The 19942-nt window shown below is 47.8% G+C and overlaps 1 protein-coding gene across 1 annotated transcript in view; it reads right to left on the bottom strand.

Moving 5' to 3' along the window:
* Positions 1-19942, bottom strand: part of LOC119421797 (serine/threonine-protein kinase TAO2) — a 22315-nt gene continuing 2373 nt past the window's right edge. Inside the window, exons 2-20 of the mRNA XM_037689157.1 lie at positions 18010-18150; positions 13868-13939; positions 11692-11793; positions 11550-11595; positions 11375-11471; positions 10450-10563; positions 8843-8934; positions 8655-8748; positions 8338-8419; positions 8083-8253; positions 7124-7333; positions 6929-7054; positions 5920-6156; positions 5210-5338; positions 4925-5128; positions 4283-4522; positions 3934-4155; positions 1001-1183; positions 1-926 (exon numbers count right to left, since the gene is read on the bottom strand). Of these exons, the coding sequence (XP_037545085.1) occupies positions 135-926; positions 1001-1183; positions 3934-4155; positions 4283-4522; positions 4925-5128; positions 5210-5338; positions 5920-6156; positions 6929-7054; positions 7124-7333; positions 8083-8253; positions 8338-8419; positions 8655-8748; positions 8843-8934; positions 10450-10563; positions 11375-11471; positions 11550-11595; positions 11692-11793; positions 13868-13939; positions 18010-18141 (3345 nt within the window). The 5' untranslated portion in view covers positions 18142-18150 and the 3' untranslated portion in view covers positions 1-134. The remainder of the gene's footprint in view (positions 927-1000; positions 1184-3933; positions 4156-4282; positions 4523-4924; positions 5129-5209; positions 5339-5919; positions 6157-6928; positions 7055-7123; positions 7334-8082; positions 8254-8337; positions 8420-8654; positions 8749-8842; positions 8935-10449; positions 10564-11374; positions 11472-11549; positions 11596-11691; positions 11794-13867; positions 13940-18009; positions 18151-19942) is intronic.

Genomic DNA, 19942 nt, shown 5'->3' with positions numbered 1-19942 from the left:
CTTGGACTCGGTTTAAAACCCAGAGACTCGAATGACTCTGGAGGCTCTTTGATGAAGAGGAGCACCTTCGAAAACAACCCCCCACCCCCAAGTCCTCGTTCTGGTATTGGTGGGGAGGGGACCTCGTGCTGGTTTCATGAGTAGGACAGATGAGATCCGTTGGAGATGTGGGAGGTGACGGACGTGCTCCGGCTGAGGCCCCCGTCACTGCCTCCCCCACCTCCCGGGCCCCCGGAGGCCGTCCTCCTCAGCGGCTGGGGGCTGTTCCTGAGGGCCATCAGGCCGGGGCCCCTGATGCTCAGACTCAGGCCCCCGCCTCCGTAGCCCCCCTGTGAGGAGGACGAGGAGGAGGAGGCAGAGGAGGGAGGGGAGGAGGAGGACAGCGAGATGGGAGGGGGCTGGGATGGCGGGGGCAGGAGAGCCATGGAATGAGAGGAGGAGTGGGTGGAGACAAGGTGGAGGCTCTGGGGGTGGTGGGAGTAGTGTCCCCCCCCTCCCACCCACTCACGGGCACGCTCCCGCAGGTCGCGCTCGTCGCGGTACAGCTGTGGCGTGCTCTGGTGGTGCTGGTGGTGCTGCTGGAGGTGGGAGGAGGAGGGGGGGTGACCCCTGCCGCTCTTCATCAGCTCGCCGTGGTTCTGACTGCGCCAGGAGGGCGTGGCCACAGAGTTTTGCACGCTGTGGCTCCAGTGGCTGCCAGAGCGCGGGACGGGCCGTGACGGCCACCCACCGGCGCCGGAGGAGGGGCTGGGGGTCGGGTAGCCCTGGTTGTAGGCCTCGGCCGAGATCCCGGTCAGCGCCATGTTGCTGAAGCCCAGACGCATGCTCTCCGAGTCGAAGGCCTCGATCTCGTGAGCCTGGCGCTCCAGGAGCGTCCGGATCCGGTCGGAGCGCTCCGTCTGAACGGAGAGCATCTCCTCCTCGATCTGATGGACACAAACATTCACACCGTCAGAGACGAGAAGGTTCTGCTGGGTTCTGAGCCGGGTCTGAGTCGTACCCTCTGCTCCAGCAGCGCTCGGCGGATGGACACCCTCTGCTCCAGCTCCTTCACCTCCCGCTCGTGCTGCGTGTCCGTGTGGATCTTGATCTTACTCTGGTAGGCGTTGAGCAGCTCCAGCTCCTGCTGCAGTTGCATGTGCAGAACCTGGTACTCCGTCTCCTGGGTCTCGTCCAACCGGATCTGAAACACAAAAGATGCTCAGCTTGGTGACACTTTGGACCATTTTACTGGTTTTCCTGCAAACTTCCTGATCAGTAAGTTTGAAGGAGAAACTCATGAAATGTTTGGAACAAGCACAAAAGCTGCACAAAAACAAAACGCCCAGTTCCTGAAACGCAGAAACAAACTTTACTTCTTCATCATGAGAAGAATTCAAGTTGAATTGTTTTATCAAAATCACACACACACAAAAAAAAAATCAAGAATGAATATCAGTGCGACATTTCATGTGTCCTACACTGAAGCTGTACCCTGAACGTCTCATCATGGAGAACATGTTTCTCTGCAGCGGGAGACCGGGTGTTCAAGTCCTCACCTCTCCACGGCCTGCATGAACAGGTCACCTGTCTGTCTGTAGTTAGTGTGTTGTTGGCATGTGCTTTGTGTGTCGTTGACGTGTTTCTTATACTACAGATCTTATTGTTCCATATTTTTCAAACAGAGCACTTCACTCTCAGACTGCAGGCATCCTGGCGGTTCCTAGAGTTTCCAAAAGCAGAATGGGAGGAAGATCTTTCAGTTATCAGGCTCCTCTCTGGTGGAACCAACTTCCAGTTTCAGTCCTTGAGGCTGACACATTGTCCAGTTTAAAGACTGGGCTTAAGACTTTTCTTTTTGATAAATCCTATAGTTAGGGTTGGATTGTTATGCTGCTATAGGTTTCGACTACTAGAGGACAAATTGACCTCATTTCCTTAAATGAATTGCTAAAATTGAATAGTTTTCATTTGATACTATTTTTATCTTATGTGATTCTTGACCTGCCATTGTGTATCTGTTCCTTCCAAACCCAGCCGGTCAAAGCAGATGACGCTTGTCCTGAGCCTGGTTCTGCTAAAGGTTTTTTCCTCATGAGGGAGTTTTTCCTTTCCACTGTCGCCTTCATGTTTGCTCAAGATGAGAGTTCTGTGATGGAGTTAAACTCAAAGCAGTCTGCTCCTCAGATAAATAATGTTAAATTATTATTTTCGTATATGAATGTTTCTGTTCAGTGTCCTGAGACAACTTCTGTTGTGACTTGGTGCTGTAGAAATAAACTGAATTGAAATTGTATTAATTGAATTGTTTTTTGTTTCTTTTCCCTTTATTTATTCCGGTAGTCTCATTGAGCCACGAGAACTCATTTTCAATGGAGACCTGCTTAGGGAGCAGATGGTGGGGGGTAAGGGCCTTGCTCAAGGGCCCAGAGAAGTGCAAATGAGGGTGGAGGGAGGTGTGGGTGTTTCACCTTTTCCACCCACATTTTGATGTTGACGGTACCGGGAGGTGAACCTGCGACTTTCCGATCACAAGCCCATCTTCTAACCTCTGCACCACCACTCCCCAATTGCATGTCGTTGGCATGTTCTTGGCATGTATTTGTGTGTGTTGTTGGCGTGTTTTGCAAGCTGGCATGTTTTGTGTGCTGTTGGCGTATCTTGGCATGTTGTTGACGTGTTTTGCGTGTTTTTTTCATTCATTCAACCTTAATTTAAACATGTTAATTCCATTGAGTCTCGGGGACTCATTTACAAGAGAGACCTGAATTCTTAACAAAGAGTGATGATGTTTTCAACCAGTTTGATACGACTGTCAACAAGGAAGAGGGCCGGCAATGGAGGAGGGGGCGTACCAAAGAGACCATCTTAGCACCAACATAACTGGTTTGTTCCACTTTGGAGTAAGCTGTTGGGGAAAGAATCAGTTTTGTTGTGTTTCCTTGACTGACGAAGCCTTCTGGATTGAAGGTGAAACGTTTCAGCACACAAAAAAAAAAAAACTGTCCAGATGACCCGACTGAAAAATGTTGGAATGATGACAGCAGTGGACAATCATAAAAAATGCATACAATTTTTTTTTTACAATTGAAAACAAAATGAAAATGAAAAGGAAACGTAGCAAAAAAACAGATAGATTATAAGGCAGTGTAAAAAACTAAAACCAGGAACATGTCTGCGTTAGTTTTTGCAGGAATTTAACAAATGTTTGAAGCCAGGTGAAGGTCGAGAGCTTCAGATCTTTTTACAAGATATTCTAGGAAACAGGAGCAAAGTAGGAGAAGTTCCTTTTGTCAAGTTCAGTCCGCACTGAGGGAACACTGCAGGTAATAATGTCCTGAGAGCGCACGCTGTAGCTGCACTCACACAGAGACATGTAGGAGATGTATGAAGGGAACAGACCAAGAAGTGATTTAAAGATGAAAATGTACCAGTGAGAGAGTCTGCGTGAAGTTAATGATGTCCAGTTAACCAGTGAATACAGGGTGCAGTGGTGGGTACGGTAGTTACAGCCAGTTATGAATCTTAATGCACCGTGATAGACAGCATCCAACATCTGCAGGGTGCTTGTAGGAGCGTTCATGTAAATAATGTCACCGTAATCAATGGAGGCAAAGAAAGTCACAATTACAAGGCGTTTCCTATCGTTCAGTTGTTGACATGTCGTTGGCATGTTGTTGGCATGGGTTTTCTGTGTTGTTGGTGTGTTGTTGGCGTGTGTTGTGTGTCAAAGGCATGGGTTTTGCATGTTGCTGTCTATGTTTTGTGTTGTTGGCGTGTCGTTGGCATCTTTTGCATGTTGTTGGTGTATATTTTGTGTGTTGTTGGCATGTTGCTGCTGTGTGTTTTGCGCATTGTTGGAATGTTTCGCGTGTTGTTGGCATGGGTTTTGCGTGTTGTTGGCGTGTTTTGTGTCGCTTGCATGTGCTTTGCATGCCATTGGTGTGTCCTCACCTTGCTGACTGCCTGCGTGGACAACATGTCATTGATGGAGTGGTCGTACTGCTCGGCCAAGATGGCCAGTTTACGGGTCTGCTCATCTTTGAGGCGTTTGAGGACGGTCTTGTGGTCGGATTTGGGCGTGTTCTCCAGCAGATGGTTCCTCAGGGCTTTGTACTGACGGGTCTGGATCTTGCAGGTTTCCTGGAACTGACGTTTGATCAGCAGCTCTTTGGACTAAAACATGAAGAGGAAAAATCACCAAAGAGCAGTAAATATATGAATGAATTGATTGATTGATGTGTGACAGATGGTTTCAGTCCAGATCCAGAAGCTCCTGCAGGCTCTGCGGGTTCTGATGTACCTTGAGGCTCTTGGGCTGCTGGCGGACCTCCACAGTGTGCTTCTGTCGCAGCTCGTGCTCGCGCCGCTTGTTGTACTCCATCTGGTTGGTGAGTTCTGTCTGGTGCTGTGTTCGGATCAGTTCGGCCCGGGTTCGTTGCACTATGCTGAGCTGTCTGAACTCCAGCTCCTGGGTGGACTCGTGGTGGCGCAGCAGCATGGCGCACTCCAGGTCCTTCTGCGTCTGCTTCTTGTTCAGCTCCTGACAGAAACCCATGAGATCATCTCTAACAAATGCTGCAGATGTGTTGAGTTCGTTAAAAATCAGAACACATGGAGAAAATACGAATAATTCAGAGGTTCATCAGGCTGAACCCAGCTGCAGCTAACTGGGTCACGTCTTTAGATGACCTTGTGTTGCTGAGACAAACAGTAAAAACAGAGTTTCCAACAACAAACAACCGTCTGAGCCCCATGTCAGGTTCTGGAAGTTGTCCACCCTGGTGCTGAAACTTAAATGGAAAATGTTGTGATGTTTTTTTATTTATTTATAGATAACATTTAAATAAAACAGTTCACTCCCAGACCTGGAAATCACCAAAACACAACTCCATGAAGACTGAAGATCCATCCTGAGAGCAGGACCAGCAGTTCTGGGCCGTACCTCTCTGAGCAGGTCTTGCTCCAGGTTGTGGTGAGCCAGCAGCATCTTCCTCTTGTACTGACGACACTGCAGCTCGTAGTACTGCCTCTGCCTCCTCAGCAGGCTGGCCTCCTCCTCCGCCTGCATCTGCTGCAGACACTCCTTCTGACGGATCAACCATTCCTGCTTCTCCCGCTTCGGAGTCGACTGGTTCTCGTTCAGCTCCTGTTGTGAGGACGAAACAGAACATTGAAGCTGAAGCATCGTCCTGTGCTCACCCAAACGACGAGTCAGAGGGAGCTTTACCTCTTTCAGCTGCTCCTTGCGCAGGCGATACTGCCGCTTCTGGGAGTCCAGCAAACAGTTCAGTTCTTTCTTCTGCTGACCCAAGATCTGCTGCTGGAACTTCCTCTCTTCTGCCAGAGCAGCTTTAGTCTGCAGACGACACAAACACAGGAGGCAGGTGAAGTAAACCTCAACCTGGAACCACTGAGCAGCACCGTTACATTAGATCTAATGAGATCTTGTGGCAGGACATTTACCACGGAGCTGGAAACCGGACCCAAAAGAACCGCTTTCATGACAATGTTAAAATTATCACTGAAGATGTGTGGATCTGCTTCCTCCTGCAGCTACGTGCTGAGAGGAAGAGTCATTTATATAAAACAGAACAGAGCTGAGTTCACACAGAGGACAGACTCTTTGAAGAGGAGAACGTTTGATGGAGGTAAAAATAATCCAGACTACGGTTTCTCCAGTCCCATGTTTGGGTTGGAAGATTTTGACTTAATCTGAAAAATAGGCCAAATTATTTTTAAGACAATATTAAAAGAAACCAGCTGACCGCTGATCAGGGTTTGACTTTTGACTCCGCCCCCCTGACCAGGAAGGGCCTTCCACCCGTTTCCAGCTGTCCTCAGAAGAGCTTCATGTGTTTAACACAGAAGGTCCTAAGATATAATAAGAAGGACACTTGACCTTTGACTTTTGTCAAGTCTGATCCTTCGGAGACTCACCTCCTTTTCCATGATGGCCAGGTGCTTCTTGGACAACTTATCAGCCTCCATGGAGAAGTTGTTCCTCTGGTTCTCCAGCTCCTTGTCCAGTTTCAGCTGATGTTCGTCCATCTCAGCCTTCAGCTTGTTCTCCAGACCCATCAGCTGCTTCTGGTGCTGTCGCCTCATCCGTTTGTAACCTGACATCTGCTCTCTCAGCGCCGAGCCCTGCTCGTGTTCCTGGATCTGACGGGTCACCTGTAGCAGACCAGAGAGTACCGGCTCGCTTTGAGCTGCTGTCATTAACAGAACCACCTGCTGACCCGATCCAACCGGGTCTGATGATAGACAAGCGTAACAACACAAAACCTACTGAGTTGTTTTCATCCACAGATGTCAAGAAACACAAGTGACAGTTAAAATCAGCTTTTTGTTCCAGGGCAGAAACCTTCAGACCCAGACCCTGGTCTCACACACTTAAATGGTAAATGGACTGTACTTATACAGCTCCTTTATATCTTATCAAGATACTCAAAGCTCTTTACCCATTCATACATCACTCTACTAAATCTGTACAAAGACTAATCAGAGCTTTATCACATTCAGACACTGATGGGACACACATCAGAAGCAATGAGGGGTTCAAGTGTCTTGTCCAGGGACACTTCAGCATGTGACTGCTGGAATTGAACACCCAACTCTTGCATCGGAGGACGACTGCTCTAACCGCTCAGCCACTGCCGCCCAATCTGGATCTTAAATCTGGATTATTTATCTGCAGGAAAGAGCAGAAACTACTTCAGAAATGAGACGAGTCTCAGCTACATGTCAGCCACGTCACAGTAAAGTTCAGTGATTGAAGAAAAACTCTTGGGAACTTTAGGAGTTTTAGTTTCCGTCCTGTATTAAATGTGATGAAGCTGCTGCTGTGTTCAGCTGAAGACTGATTCTGGCTCTCCTCCATCCTAGTTCGGCTGTTTTAATCGTTAAGAGCCTGATTTTAGCCATGCTCCGGTCCGGAGGAGCTCACCAGAGAGGCGGTGCGGATGGTGGCGAAGTGGTCTCGATTGCGGTAGAAGGCTCGCCGGCGTCCAGCTGATGGAACCTGAGGCTCCATCTCTGGTTGGTACGGGTCATCGTAGATGTTGTCCTGACCCTGAGGAGGACGGAGGGGTCAGACGAGGGTTTTCAGTCTCTGAGGTTAACGGGTGGTGGTGGTGCTTACCGTGGGCCGGTGGATGATGGAGCTGTTGGAGGCGACGGTGTGCTCCCCCTCCTGCATCATGGCCATCTCGGTGCTGCTGTCGTCGGAGCCGTCAGCCAGGCTGTTGACAGAGCTGCTCTGAGAGCTGGCAGAGATGGACATGCTGGGGACGGACTGCGAGCTCTCCATGCTGTTGATGGTTCCTGTCTGCAGCAAGTACGGCTCCGCCTCCTGACAATCAGAACTCGCCGTTAATCAGACAGCAGCTTCCAGCTCTGAGCCATCAGCACTGACTTTTACTTTACAACAGAAATCAAGCAGAACGAGTTCATTTGAGTTTTGCGTCAGGTCAAACGTCAGTTGAGCCAGTTGGAGTCAATGAAAACATGGAAACCCCTCGACTGGTCTGTTCGTTCCTTCAGTCCTTGAAACGTCAGACGTTTTGTGGGTTAAATTTAAATAGACATGACTGAAAATTAACCAAGTGAAAAAAGTAGCCAAGACCTTCAGAAGGTAAGAGATGATCAAGACTTTTGCACAGTGCCAGCTGGTTCCTGCGGCTCGTGTTCAAACATAAATCAAGAAATATTATTTACCCACATATAAATATTTAAATATTTCTGAGCAAATAATCCTGAATGAAAACCGACGACGTGGAAAGAGTTATTTAAAACTTGTTTTATAACAAGCCATCCAGCACAGGTAAGATACTCATCGTTTACAATGGGAACTCAATTCAAAATGGCCTAACTTCTCCTTTAATCCCTTTGAAAGGCTTGTTGCTTAGCAACAGTCTGATTAGAACGTCTAGGCCAGGGGCGCCCAAAGTGGCCTGGCCTAGACATTCTCAGCTGAAACAAGAACCTTTCCTGTAGAACCCGCTCAAAGTCTTTAATCCTTTAACAAGTTTTTAAAAACTACTTCCTGTTTATGTTGTGAACAGAATAAGTGAAGGTGGTGTTGTAAATCATCGTCCTCACCTCTTCGTCATCACCCCCCTCGGACACGGGTCCGTTCTGCTGGCTCTCCTGGAACAGGATCTTCTTCATCTTGCGGTACTGCAGGTTGTCCAGTTCCCTCACGGCATCTTTGGTCCGTGCGATCAGGTCCATGACGACCGTCTGCGGACGCTCGCGGCACAGGAAGCGGTGCTACAGGAAGGGGGAGGAGACAACAGGTGAGACCGGTGCCAAGACAAAACCCGACCGAGGGATTCTGAGAAGCTGAGCGCTCACGTTGAGCAGCACGTCTGACGTGGGCCGGTCCTGAGGGATCTTCTGCAGACACGAGTCCACGAAGCTGCAGAACGAGTCGGACCTAAAACACACACAGGGTCAGGAGGACATGGGTCCCTGAGACCAGGAGCTGAACCAGGAGGTTCAGCTGCTCAGGTTTTGGACTCCTTCAGAGGCTGCCTCAGCTTTTCACAATGTTCTGATCTTCTGAGCTGCAGCTGAGGAGGACGAGAACTACAGCTCCTCTGATCGTCCAGGAGAAGATCTGCAGAGATCTTTTTTTTGGGGGGTGGGTGAGGGGGGGGGGTGTCTCTCACCAGTGGTTGGACTGCAGGACAGGACTCTCGTTCTGGGCGATCTGGTATAAGGCACTCATGGCGTTCATGTTGAACAGCGGGGGCTTCCTCTCAGCTGTGGAACAAGAACATGCAGATGTTGAGGAGCTCAGCATGTGAAGCACCTGAGTCGGGGGGGGGGGGGGGGGGGGGGGGGGGGGGTGTCGTACCCAGCTCGATGCAGGTGATGCCCAGAGACCACACGTCCACTTTCCCATCGTACTGACCCTCATCCATGGCTAAAATCACCTCCGGAGCCATCCTGGAGACACAGGTCAGAACCAGAACCATCATGAGTTAACAGCTGACCCGTTTGATCCGACTGTCCACCAGAACCATCATTACAGTAACTTCCGGTCTACAGGGCACAATTGTGTATAAGACACACATGAGTGGCAGCACAGCTCCTGAGAGACGTGCAGCTTGTTGTAGATCAAGAATCAAAGACCACATGGTAGACTTCCTGTTCAACACCGACTGAAGCCCACAGGTTGTCATGACAACCACCTCCATCACTCATGGTTACTCTGCTGAATGGACTAACACAAACCGACTCATAATGAACCAGAACCATCATTAGTTAACAGTTGACCCGTTGGACTATCTGTGACGTCGAGTCCCCGAGTTAAAGACCAGAACACGTCAGACCCGAGTTCTGTGGCAAACTATCAAGTTGTTAAATATGTGATGTGGATCACTTTCAGCTACTACCACACCTGCTCAACATCTGTACAGCTGACTTATAACCACATTTGTGTTTAGTAAGTTCAGTCACATATAGAGCTGTCATTTCTAACCCGAGCCCTAAGCCCGGCCCCACCCGACTCAAATTCAGGGTGGGCCAAGCCATGATAATGTGCTGGATGGGTGGGCCGGGTCGGTGTCGAGCTTTTAATTGGATCAGGATCAACCACAATCCAATTATATGACAACATGGCCTGCCATAAATCTACCAGCCGCACACGGCCATTTCACTGCAGCTGACCGGCCCTGAAAGAGTTAAAAAGTTCAGTTAATCTTCAGATGGGACTGTACTGCCAGGCAGAGATCCATCACCCAAATGGACGTTCATTCAGCCGCTGCACTCAACGGACGCGCGCGGCCGATGACCCAAACAGGTGGTGAGATCCTGCAGACGTGTGAGAGCAGGGTCCGTGTGTGAATAAATCGGAACGCAGCAGAAACAGGGTTTAATGTGCTTTTACAACCATGAAAGGACAAACACCTCTCAGCTCTGATCTTCTGCCCCGTTTATTCATCTGCACGTCCCCGACCGTTAATAACTAATTAAAAATGTTGGAGGTTTTCCCGGGTTCAGACCTGTAATTACTGTTAACTCGTCGGGTCAGGTGGGGTTCTGAAATGATGACTGCGGGCTGGGGCCGGGTCGGATCGGATTTTTTGGCCCGAATGCAACTCTAGTCACATGTGGCGGCCATCTTGAATGATGTTGACCTCACAAGTTAGCCAAGTGTAGATAAACATCCACTGAGTTTCATTTAATTTTGTCAACTAGATGAAGAAATATTTTGCCAACAGAGAGTAGTTTTAGATGGATCTGTGTTCAGGTCTCAGGTTCAGACTGGAACAAGTTCTTCTTCCTCAGGTGCAGCCAGACCCGGAGCCTGCGGGCGGCGTTCAGGAAGCAGCAGCAGGAGAATGACAACAGAAAATACGTCTGCCGGAGCTTTTCTTCTTCTTGGTCTTTTGTTTGGACTGTTGGATAAACCGTCCTGAGTGGAACGTTGCGCATCACAAACAGGAAGTCCCAGCTCACCAGTAGGGCGTCCCCACGAACGAGTTGGCCGGAGACACGATGGAGGCTGAGCCGAAGTCTCCCAGTTTGACCTGACCGGGCTCCGTCAGCAGAATGTTTCCTGCTTTCACGTCCCTGCAGAGAAGAAACAAGACGTCAGGTCGGCATCTCAGCTGCTTCCCTTCATCTAACAACACACAGCTGGCTTCATGATTAACGTCTCATGACTCCAGAGGAAGGACCAGGTCTACAGCTAACCCTGAGGTCAGAACCTCACCAGGCTGGACTCGTCTGAGTCTCCAAACGTTCCCAGGAGTTATTCATTTGCTTCAGAGAGGTTCAAAGCTTCAACTTTTAGTGAAGACAAAGATGCAGTTTGACTGACAAGCTGTGCACATTTTCAACGACTGAGCGCACAAAACAAAGGCTGCACGACCCGCTGGAGGAAAACAGGATCCACAGGTTCTCTCAGGTCCATCAGCTGCAGCGCAGTGAGACGGTGGCTTAACGTGTTTGATCAAAGGCCCACGACATGTCGGGCTCAAACCAACCAAGTGAATTAACGGGATCTGACACTACAACCTCCATAAATACTGACACAACAGGAGCACCCCCCACCCCCACAGGAGAGAATTGCTCCGTACTCATCTGTTCACACAGACTCATGTTCGTGCTGCTGTTGTTCAGCGTGTTGTTTTGTACCATTAGTGTTTAGTGTATTTCTTAGTTCATATCTTAGATCTTATTACTGTTTTTATTTTACATTTTATTGTTGGATGTAACTGGGATCCTGTGTACAGTTTCGTTCTGCCTCATGTACCACATGTGATGCAAATGACAATAAATAACTTTGACCATGACTGTTCACTTCAGGGCGTCACAGAGATGGGGGGAGGGGGGTCAGCTGGAACATTAAAGGTCAGAGAGTGAGAAGGCCACACTTTACCTGTGGATCATGTTGTGGGAGTGAAGGTAAGCTAATCCCTGCAGTGCACCATGGGTAATAGCAGCTATTTCCACCTCCTGGAGGGGCTTTTTGTGAACTGACGGCAGAAAAAACAAACTGAGTCAGAAAAGCAGAAAGGAGAGAGAGAAGCGTGAAAATGGAGCGAGAAGCAAACCTTCGAGAAGGTCTGAGGCAGAGCCGAGGCAGTACTCCATCACCAGCTGAGGGACAAACAGAGCAGGGTCATGGCTGAAGGCTGGATTAGTTTGTGTTGCGCACAGCTGCAGACGAGCTGAACGTGGAAAAACAGGACGTACCCATGCCGTGTGCTCCTTCAGGTAGCAGCCTCGGTACTCGATGGTGTTGGGGTGTCGAAGTCTCTGCAGGAACTTCACCTCTTTGATGATGTCCTGCCACTTCTGCACATGACCAAACAGACCACCCTGAAACAGGAAGCTGTGCACACAACTTCCTGTCTGCACCAAACATCTCACAGGTGCAGCTTCAAAAAGCACTCATACCAACATTAAATTAAAAAGTAAACAGTCTAATATTTTAAAGGGATAGTTTGGCCCTTTTTGAGTGAGGTTCTAATTAATATCTTACCTGTAGCAGATAGCTTGTTGGAACAATCTCAGGTTGGAATTTAATTCTAAGACCAGTGTTTCCCCTGCCATTATCCAAGGAGGGCGCCCCGCCCTGTCAACAGAACCAAGCGCCCTGCCTACCGCACTGTCCCCTGGAAGTGCTACAGACTGCTGCTAGCACCACAAAATAACACGACTCTTAAAAACAAACAGTGAATGAGAAGCTGATGCTGATATAAATTAGAGAAGCATTTGGTGGAGGACTTCCAGGAACCCCATTATGGCTGCAGCATAAAAGGCGAGCTCCCGACCTAGACCTTTGCGAGCCCGATTAACTGGACAAACCAACAGTTACAGGAACATCACTCTCCTCAGCCTCCCTGTAAGGTCTATTCAGGGGTACTGGAGAAGAGTCTCTGACCGTTGGTCAAACCTCAGATCCAGGAGGAACAATGCAGGTTCAGTTCTGGCTGTGGAACACTGGATCAGCTCTTTACCCTCACTAAGATCCTCGAAGGGTCATGGGAGTTTGCCCATCCAGTCTACATGTGTTTTGTGGACTTGGAAAAGACATTTGACCGTGTTCCTCAGGGTACACTGTGGGGGGTGCTCCATGAATATGGGATTGGGGGCCCATTGTTACGGGCTGTTCAGTCCCTATAGTAAAGGTAGTAAGTTGGACCCCACCAGGGCTGCTCGTTGTCACCGATTCTGTTCATAACTTTTATGGACAGAATTTCTCGGTGCAGCCAGGGGCGGAGGGAGTCTGGTTCGGTAGCCTCGGGATTCCATCTCTGCTCTTTGTAGATGATGTGGTCCTGTTGGAGTCATCGTGCCGTGATCTTCAGCTCTCACTGGAGCAGTTCGCAGTGTGTGAAGCCGCTGGGATGAGAATCAGCACCTCCAAATCTGAGGCCATGGTCCTCATTATAATCTTACGGTCAAGGGTGAGGTTCTGCCTCAAGTGGAGGAGTTCAAGTATCTCTGGGTTTTGTTCACGAGTGAGGGAAAAATGGAGCGCGAGATTGACAGATGGATTAGTGCAACATCTGCAGTATCGTGGACTCTGCACCAGTCCGTAAGAGAGCTGAGCTGTAAGGCAAAGCTCTCCGTTTACCGGTTGGTCTAGGTTCCTCCCCTCACCTCTGGTCATGAACTCTGGTAAGGATTTTTTATTTATTTATTAACCTTTATTTAACCAGTTAAATCCCACTGAGATCACAGATCTCTTTTGCAAGGGAGGCCTGGGCCTGAAGGCAGTTTAACATGAATGCTTTTGATCTGTTGGAGGAAACCGGAGTACCCGGAGAAAACCCACGCAAACACGAGAAGAACATGGAAACTCCACACAGAAAGACCCCAGGTCCAACCGGGGATTGAACCCAGGACCTTCTTGCTGTAAGGCAACAGTGCTAACCACTAAGCCATCATGCTGCCAGGATACTTTCTGGGCGCCTCCCCCTGGAGGCGCTTTGGGGCAAGTCCGACTGAGAGGAGACCCCGGGGAAGACCCAGGACACGCTGGAGAGACTACATTTCTCTGTTGGCCTGGGAACACCTTGGAGTTCTCCCAGAAGATCTGGAAGAGCTGGCTGTGGAAAGAGATGTCTGGACCTCCCTGCTCAAGATGCTGCCTCTGATACCCGAGTCCAGAACAAGATGACGGATGGATGGATTTGGTTACTGGTCGTTTCAAGACAGTAGCCATCTTTCGTCTCGTTCAGACAAACCGTTAGCTCATCAGTTCAGGGATCAATAAACTACCTACGGCAGGTAAGATATTAACTATTTATAACTTGTACACAGAAACCCACTTCAAAACATAGAAACCTCTTATATTTTTTTCTTCATGTTGCTGTGAAGAGCACCGAGTAAGACTTGGGGAAGTGGGGTGGTGGTGCGTTACCTCGTTTGTCTGTTTCCCACTGTACGACATTTTCTTGATGGCCACCACTTCATTGCTGTGCACGTCACGAGCCTGTAAACAAACCCTGAGGTTAAAATCCAGCACTAACACACTTCAGGTTCCTCTGAAAGTTCCAGCTGATGCAGAAAAGGATTTCTTCAGCCATCGTCTGCTCAAGACGCACCAAGAGGTCTGAAGAAACACAAATTATGATTGGAGTGAAAACATGTTCACAGGCAGGCGTCAGAAACGTGCCCTGAGTCCGAGTCATTTCTCTGGAGGCATCTTAGAAAATCTACAAACACGAGGAGAGAGTTTCAGACTGCTGACAGGTAAACATGGAGTCGACATCCTTCAGAGGAAATCAGGTGGTCGTCGGCGTGTCGTTAAACTCTCTGCTCCGTTGTCACAACTACCAAGGAATCATTCAGACCCAAACATCAGCAGCTGCTCTGTGACGATCCCTCGAACATAAAAACACGTTTTCAACATTTAGTCACAAATCAAACGTCGTGTCAGATCCTTTAAGAAATTATTTCTGTTCGCTTTGTTCAAGCAAAAACCATCCACTTAGGATGAAAAGGTTTCTTTTATTGTGGAGGTCTTCTAATTGATGGTTTGGTTTTATTGTGAAAGTCCCCGACAGCTACGTCGGTTTATTGGTGATAACAAGAGGTCGCGTTTGTTTCAGTGCTTCTTCTGAACCTGCAGGATTTGATGTGGTCTGGATCTGTGTAAGAAGAGAAACCCGGTTCCTGTGAAGCCGATTAAAGCAGCAGCATTTGTTCTCTTCGTGTTGAAGAAATCAGCTTACAGTTGAAAGCTGGCCGTAACCCGGTTAGCTGTTTGAGGGAAAACAATCGAGACCTTAATCCCAACTTTAATGCCCGCCGTTTGAATTTAAAGGGTTAAACGTCAGAAACATCTTTCATGTTTTTACTTCAGACTGAAAACACGAGAAATGTTTTTATCTGTTCATGATGAAACAACGAGGACTTTAAACTCAGGACGGAGTGAACCCTGAAGAACCGCAAAGAGTCGGGACGACTCAACTACCACCACACGTCAGCTCCGCAAGATGCAGCAGTTCTGTCATGTCTGGGCTGAGGCAGCCATCTTGAATTCCAGATAATCAGATGGAGATGTAAACTCTCTCTCTCACGCACACACACACACACGATTAATCAATCCCGACTCATTTGTTCACTGACTAAAAACCTTGGTGTGGTTCTGCAACTGGTCCTTGGTGTGGTTCTGCAACTGGTCCTTGGTGTGGTTCTGCAACTGGTTCTTGGTGTGGTTCTACAGCTGGTTCTAGGTAAGGTTCTGCAACTGTTTGTTGGTGTGGTTCTGCAACTGGTCCTTGGTGTGGTTCTGCAGCTGGTTCTAGGTGTGGTTCTGCAGCTGGTTCTAGGTAAGATCCTGTGGGCTTTTCAAGTACACGCTGGGGCTCAAACCCTCGGCAGCAACAGTGTGGGTGTGACCTGCTTGCTGTCCTCCCACTCTTTCCTAAAGAGGAGAAGATCTTCACACGTTCTGTTTATGACAATATGCAAATGAGGGCGAGTTGTGAGAACCCACACAGACGATTGCTGCTTATTGCCGAGGCGTCAGCAGCTCAGACAACATGTGGACATGAAATAAGAAAACTACCCAGATGACCTGAAGTAGCTTTAGGCTCCGCCCACACACCGATGATGGAAAGTTTTATCCTCCAGTGTGAACGCAGCAGTAACCTGTAGGTGGCGCTGCACCACCAAAACACATCAGAACCAGAAAACAAGATGTGGACGCCTTGAACTGTAAACGTCCATTATGGACAGGACAAATTGGACCGTCTCCTTTGACTGGGAGACGAGTTGGGACACAAAAAGTAGACATTGACAGTGAGGAAAATAAGTATTTGAACATCCTGCGACTTTGCAAGTTCTCCCACTTAGAAATCATGGAGGAGTCTGAATGTTCATCTTAGGTGCATGTACACTGTGAGAGACATGATCTAAAAATAAATAAGTAAATTAATAAATAAATCCAGAAATCACAATGTATGATTTTTAAAATAATTTGTGTGTTACTGCTGCAAATAAGTATTTGAAGACCTGTGAAAATCAATGTTAATATTTGGTACAGTAGTCTTTGTTTGCAGTTACAGAGGTCAAAGGTTTCCTGTAGTTTTCCACCAGGTTTACTGCAGCAGAGATGTTGTCCCATTCCTCCACAGATCTTCTCTAGATCAGCCAGGTTTCTGGGCTGTCGCTGAGAAACACGGAGTTTGAGCTCCATCCAAAGATTTTCTATAGGGTTTAGGTCTGGAAACTGGCTAGACCACTCCAGAACCTTGATCTGCTTCTTACGGAGCCACTCCTTGGTTCTCCTGGCTGTGCTTCGGGTCATTGTCATGTTGGAAGACCCAGCCTCGACCCATCTTCAATGCTTTAACTGAGGGCAGGAGGTTTTTCCCCAAAATCTCACAATACATGGTCCCGGTCATCCTCTCCTTAATACAGTGCAGTCGTCCTGTCCCATGTGCAGAAAAACAGCCTTAAAGCATGAAGCTTCCACCCCCATGCTTCACAGTAGGGACGGTGTTTTTGGGATGGTACTCATCATTCTTCGTCCTCCAAACACAGCGAGTGGAATTAAGATCAAAAAGTTCTAATTTGGTCTCATCTGACCACATAACTTTCTCCCATGACTCCTCTGGATCATCAAATGGTCATGGTCTAACTTCAGACGGGCCTGGACGTGTTCTGATTTAAGCAGGGGAACCTTCCGTGCCATGCATGATTTTAAACCATGACGTCTTAGTGCATCACCCACAGTAACCATGGAAACAGTGGTGCCAGCTCTCTTCAGGTCATGGACCAGCTCCTCCCGTGCAGTTCTGGGCTGATTCCTCACCTTTCTTAGGATCCTTGATACGCCACGAGGTGAGATCTTGCATGGAGCCCCAGTCCGAGGGAGATTGACAGTCATGTTTAGCTTCTTCCATTTTCTAATAGTTGCTCCAACAGTTGATCTTTTTTCACCAAGCTGCTTGGCAGTTGCCCGTAGCCCTTTCCAGCCTTGTGGAGGTCTACAGTTTTGTCTCTGGTGTCTTTGGACAGCTCTTTGGTCTTAGCCATGTTAGTAGTTGGGAGTCTTACTGATTGTGTGGGGTGGACCGGTGTCTTTATGCAGCTGACGACCTCAAACAGGTGCTTCCAATTTAGAATAATAAGTGGAGGTGGACTTTTTAGAGGCGGATTAACGGGTCTTTGAGGGCCAGAACTGTTGCTGATTGGCAGGTGTTCAAATACTTATTAGCAGCAGTAACACACAAATTATTTAAAAAATCATACATTGTGATTTCCCTTTTTTTTTTTTTTTAGATCATGTCTCTCACAGCAGACATGCACCTAAGATGAAAATTTCAGACCCCTCCATGATTTCTAAGTGGAAGAACTTGCAAAGTCGCAGGGTGCTCAAATACTTATTTTCCTCACTGTATGTCAACAGGACCTTCAGAACAATCTATCAAAATGATGCACGTTGTTTCTTCATCTGATCGGGGTTTTTTTAACTTCAACCTGTTTGATAGAAGCAATAAAACAAAATATGTTTCACAAACTTAAACATCTTAATTCATAAATAAATGCTCGTAAAGAAAGCTCTTAAATCAATCAAGAACAGCATGAATTCATAATAAAGTTTAAAAAACACAGAATTTAACTCTGCTTATAAAGAGTTGGGTTTGAAGTCATCTGAAACAGAAAACTTTAAAATAAGCCAATAAATCAGTTTACATTTTAAATTGAGATAAACTTGATTTTGCAGCGTTTTATTCCCTGATAACACTGAAGTAAAGACAAATCAACTAGAACTTGTCATTTTTAAGACAACAATCGGTGTGGTAGTAGCTGAAAGTCATTCCAAAAAGGTGATATGAATGTGCAAGGCGGCGGGCGATATGCATTCCTGGCTCCTCCCCTCCTGTCAGACAGATAAGTGACAGACTCCGCCCTCCAACAACAAGCAGACGTTCTTCGGGCCGCTCCATGGATCACCTGATCAGGTGTTGGATCACAGGTTGACAGTAGAAACCCTCGGGACACGGCAAACCTTGCTGTCAGAGAGCAAACACACGTGCACGTCTTACTTACAAAGTACACGGCTCCGAAGCTGCCGTGGCCGATCTCACGCAGGTCGGCAAACAGCTTCTCCGGATCATCTTTGCAGAAGAGATCTGCCACGTCCGGGTCCTTCAGATTTCCTGCCCGAGCATTCGAGGGCATGGCCAGGGCCTGGAGGACAGGAAGGGGGACACGTCAGAACTGCCATCAGGGTTCAAGTCCTGCGCACGTGGCGGGACTCGTCAGAAACAGGAACGAACGTACAGAAAGGCTGGATGGAGGAACATCGCTCGTTTTGGGCTCAAGAAGCTGCGCTCAGATCATCTGGCCAGAAATAAACATTGGCTTCAAGTAGTGAAAACACGATCTAAGAGTCTGACGCCACCGAGCGTTTCGTGAGCTTTCAGAACCGTTCCAACAACTCACATTTCACCATGTCTAAGAATCTGAGGTAATAAAACGTTTGTTCCCAAACAGCCGATCCGAACATGAGCAGCCGACGTGTCGAGGCACGCCGACGGGAAGGTCAGGTTTAACCGTCACGAGACGAACGGAAAACAAGTCGCTGTGTGTCAGGATGTGATCCGCCGTGCAGGTTAGGAACAGAAGACAGCTCCTAAAACAACAACGAGTCACTTGATGGACCAAAGCGCAGGACAGAGCGTCTCTGCCTTTTCTTTAGCGTTAGCAGCAGATTGACGCCTCCACCTCGGTACAGATCATCAGGAAACGCTTCGATTGCAACAAGAAGTTTCAACAGAATGTTTCCATTATTCAATAAAACGTAGAACAGCAGCTGTTCTGCAGAACCCACACGTTTAACTGATGTGGGTCTATGACGCTGAGATTATTACAAATTAATAATCCCATCCCCACTTGTGTTTCACCCGTCCCTGCTGTGAGCAGGATCTCATGGTTGGATAGAACTAAAAGGCAGCAGAGGCAGGTTGAATTCATTTCTCCACCAACAGACAGGAAGTGGATTCTGTGTTTTCTGCCTCTCCACACGACACAAATTAACCACAGATTTACAGAAATCCATGAAAATCTGAACCCAATGGCGTGACTGTAATCTTTAACGAGCAGGGCTTGACATGTGCGATGTCTGTTCTCCTCTCGGACCACCGGGTCTCGCCTCGAGTCGTCCGGCAGACAACCAAGAGAAACAGATTAAAGTTCATCGTCTGCAAAAATGAAAGAAAAAAACTTGATGCTATTTAGAAACATACTGAGAGCTGCATGTGCTGAATGAATGATAGATATATCAAAATATGAAAATAACGAGCATTAATGACTGCAAGAGATGAAATCCTGTAAATATAATCCCTTTGAGTGAAACAATCATTTTAGGACAGAAATCTGTCGGGCAAATTAAAGAATGATTTTAAGTTCATTTATACTCTTCAAAGGACTTCCTGTGTTGTGTTCTAATTTATTTAAATATATCTGACAAACCTCAAAACTTTAACGTGAGAAAAGTTCTTCAAAACTCGTCTATTCCTTCAGAATAATGTTCATTAGAAACACTATACCATGTACTTTTACTATGGTCATGTACTGTGTTTGGGGGCGCGGGGTCTTGGGTAACCTCTGGGTGTAGAAAAAGTCTAAATATTAGTTCTGCTTCGATCTCTGTCTTGAGTTCTCTGCATCTCTCTCATAAAGTCTGATGAGGAGAACAAGGAAGTTCCACTCCAGCAGCTCCGCAGAGTCTGAAGCTCCAGCAGTTTTCACAGAGACAACAAGGAGACAGATGTCCATCCTCCCTGACGCACCGACAGAACGCAACTAAACCATTTCCAGTGACACATGAGGTGGCCCTCAGAGGCCTGACGATGCTCAGCGTGCATCCTCTGTCCTCTCTCTGTCCTCTGCATCCTCTGTCCTCTCTCTGTCCTCTGCATCCTCTGTCCTCTCTCTGTCCTCTGCATCCTCTGTCCTCACTCTGTCCTCTGCATCCTCT

Source organism: Nematolebias whitei, chromosome 15 (assembly GCF_014905685.2).
Source record: "Nematolebias whitei isolate Nwh7 chromosome 15, NemWhi1, whole genome shotgun sequence".
Lineage (NCBI taxonomy): Eukaryota > Metazoa > Chordata > Actinopteri > Cyprinodontiformes > Rivulidae > Nematolebias > Nematolebias whitei.
Note: the sequence above shows the minus strand (reverse complement) of the source record. Positions and strands in the feature narration are given on the sequence as shown.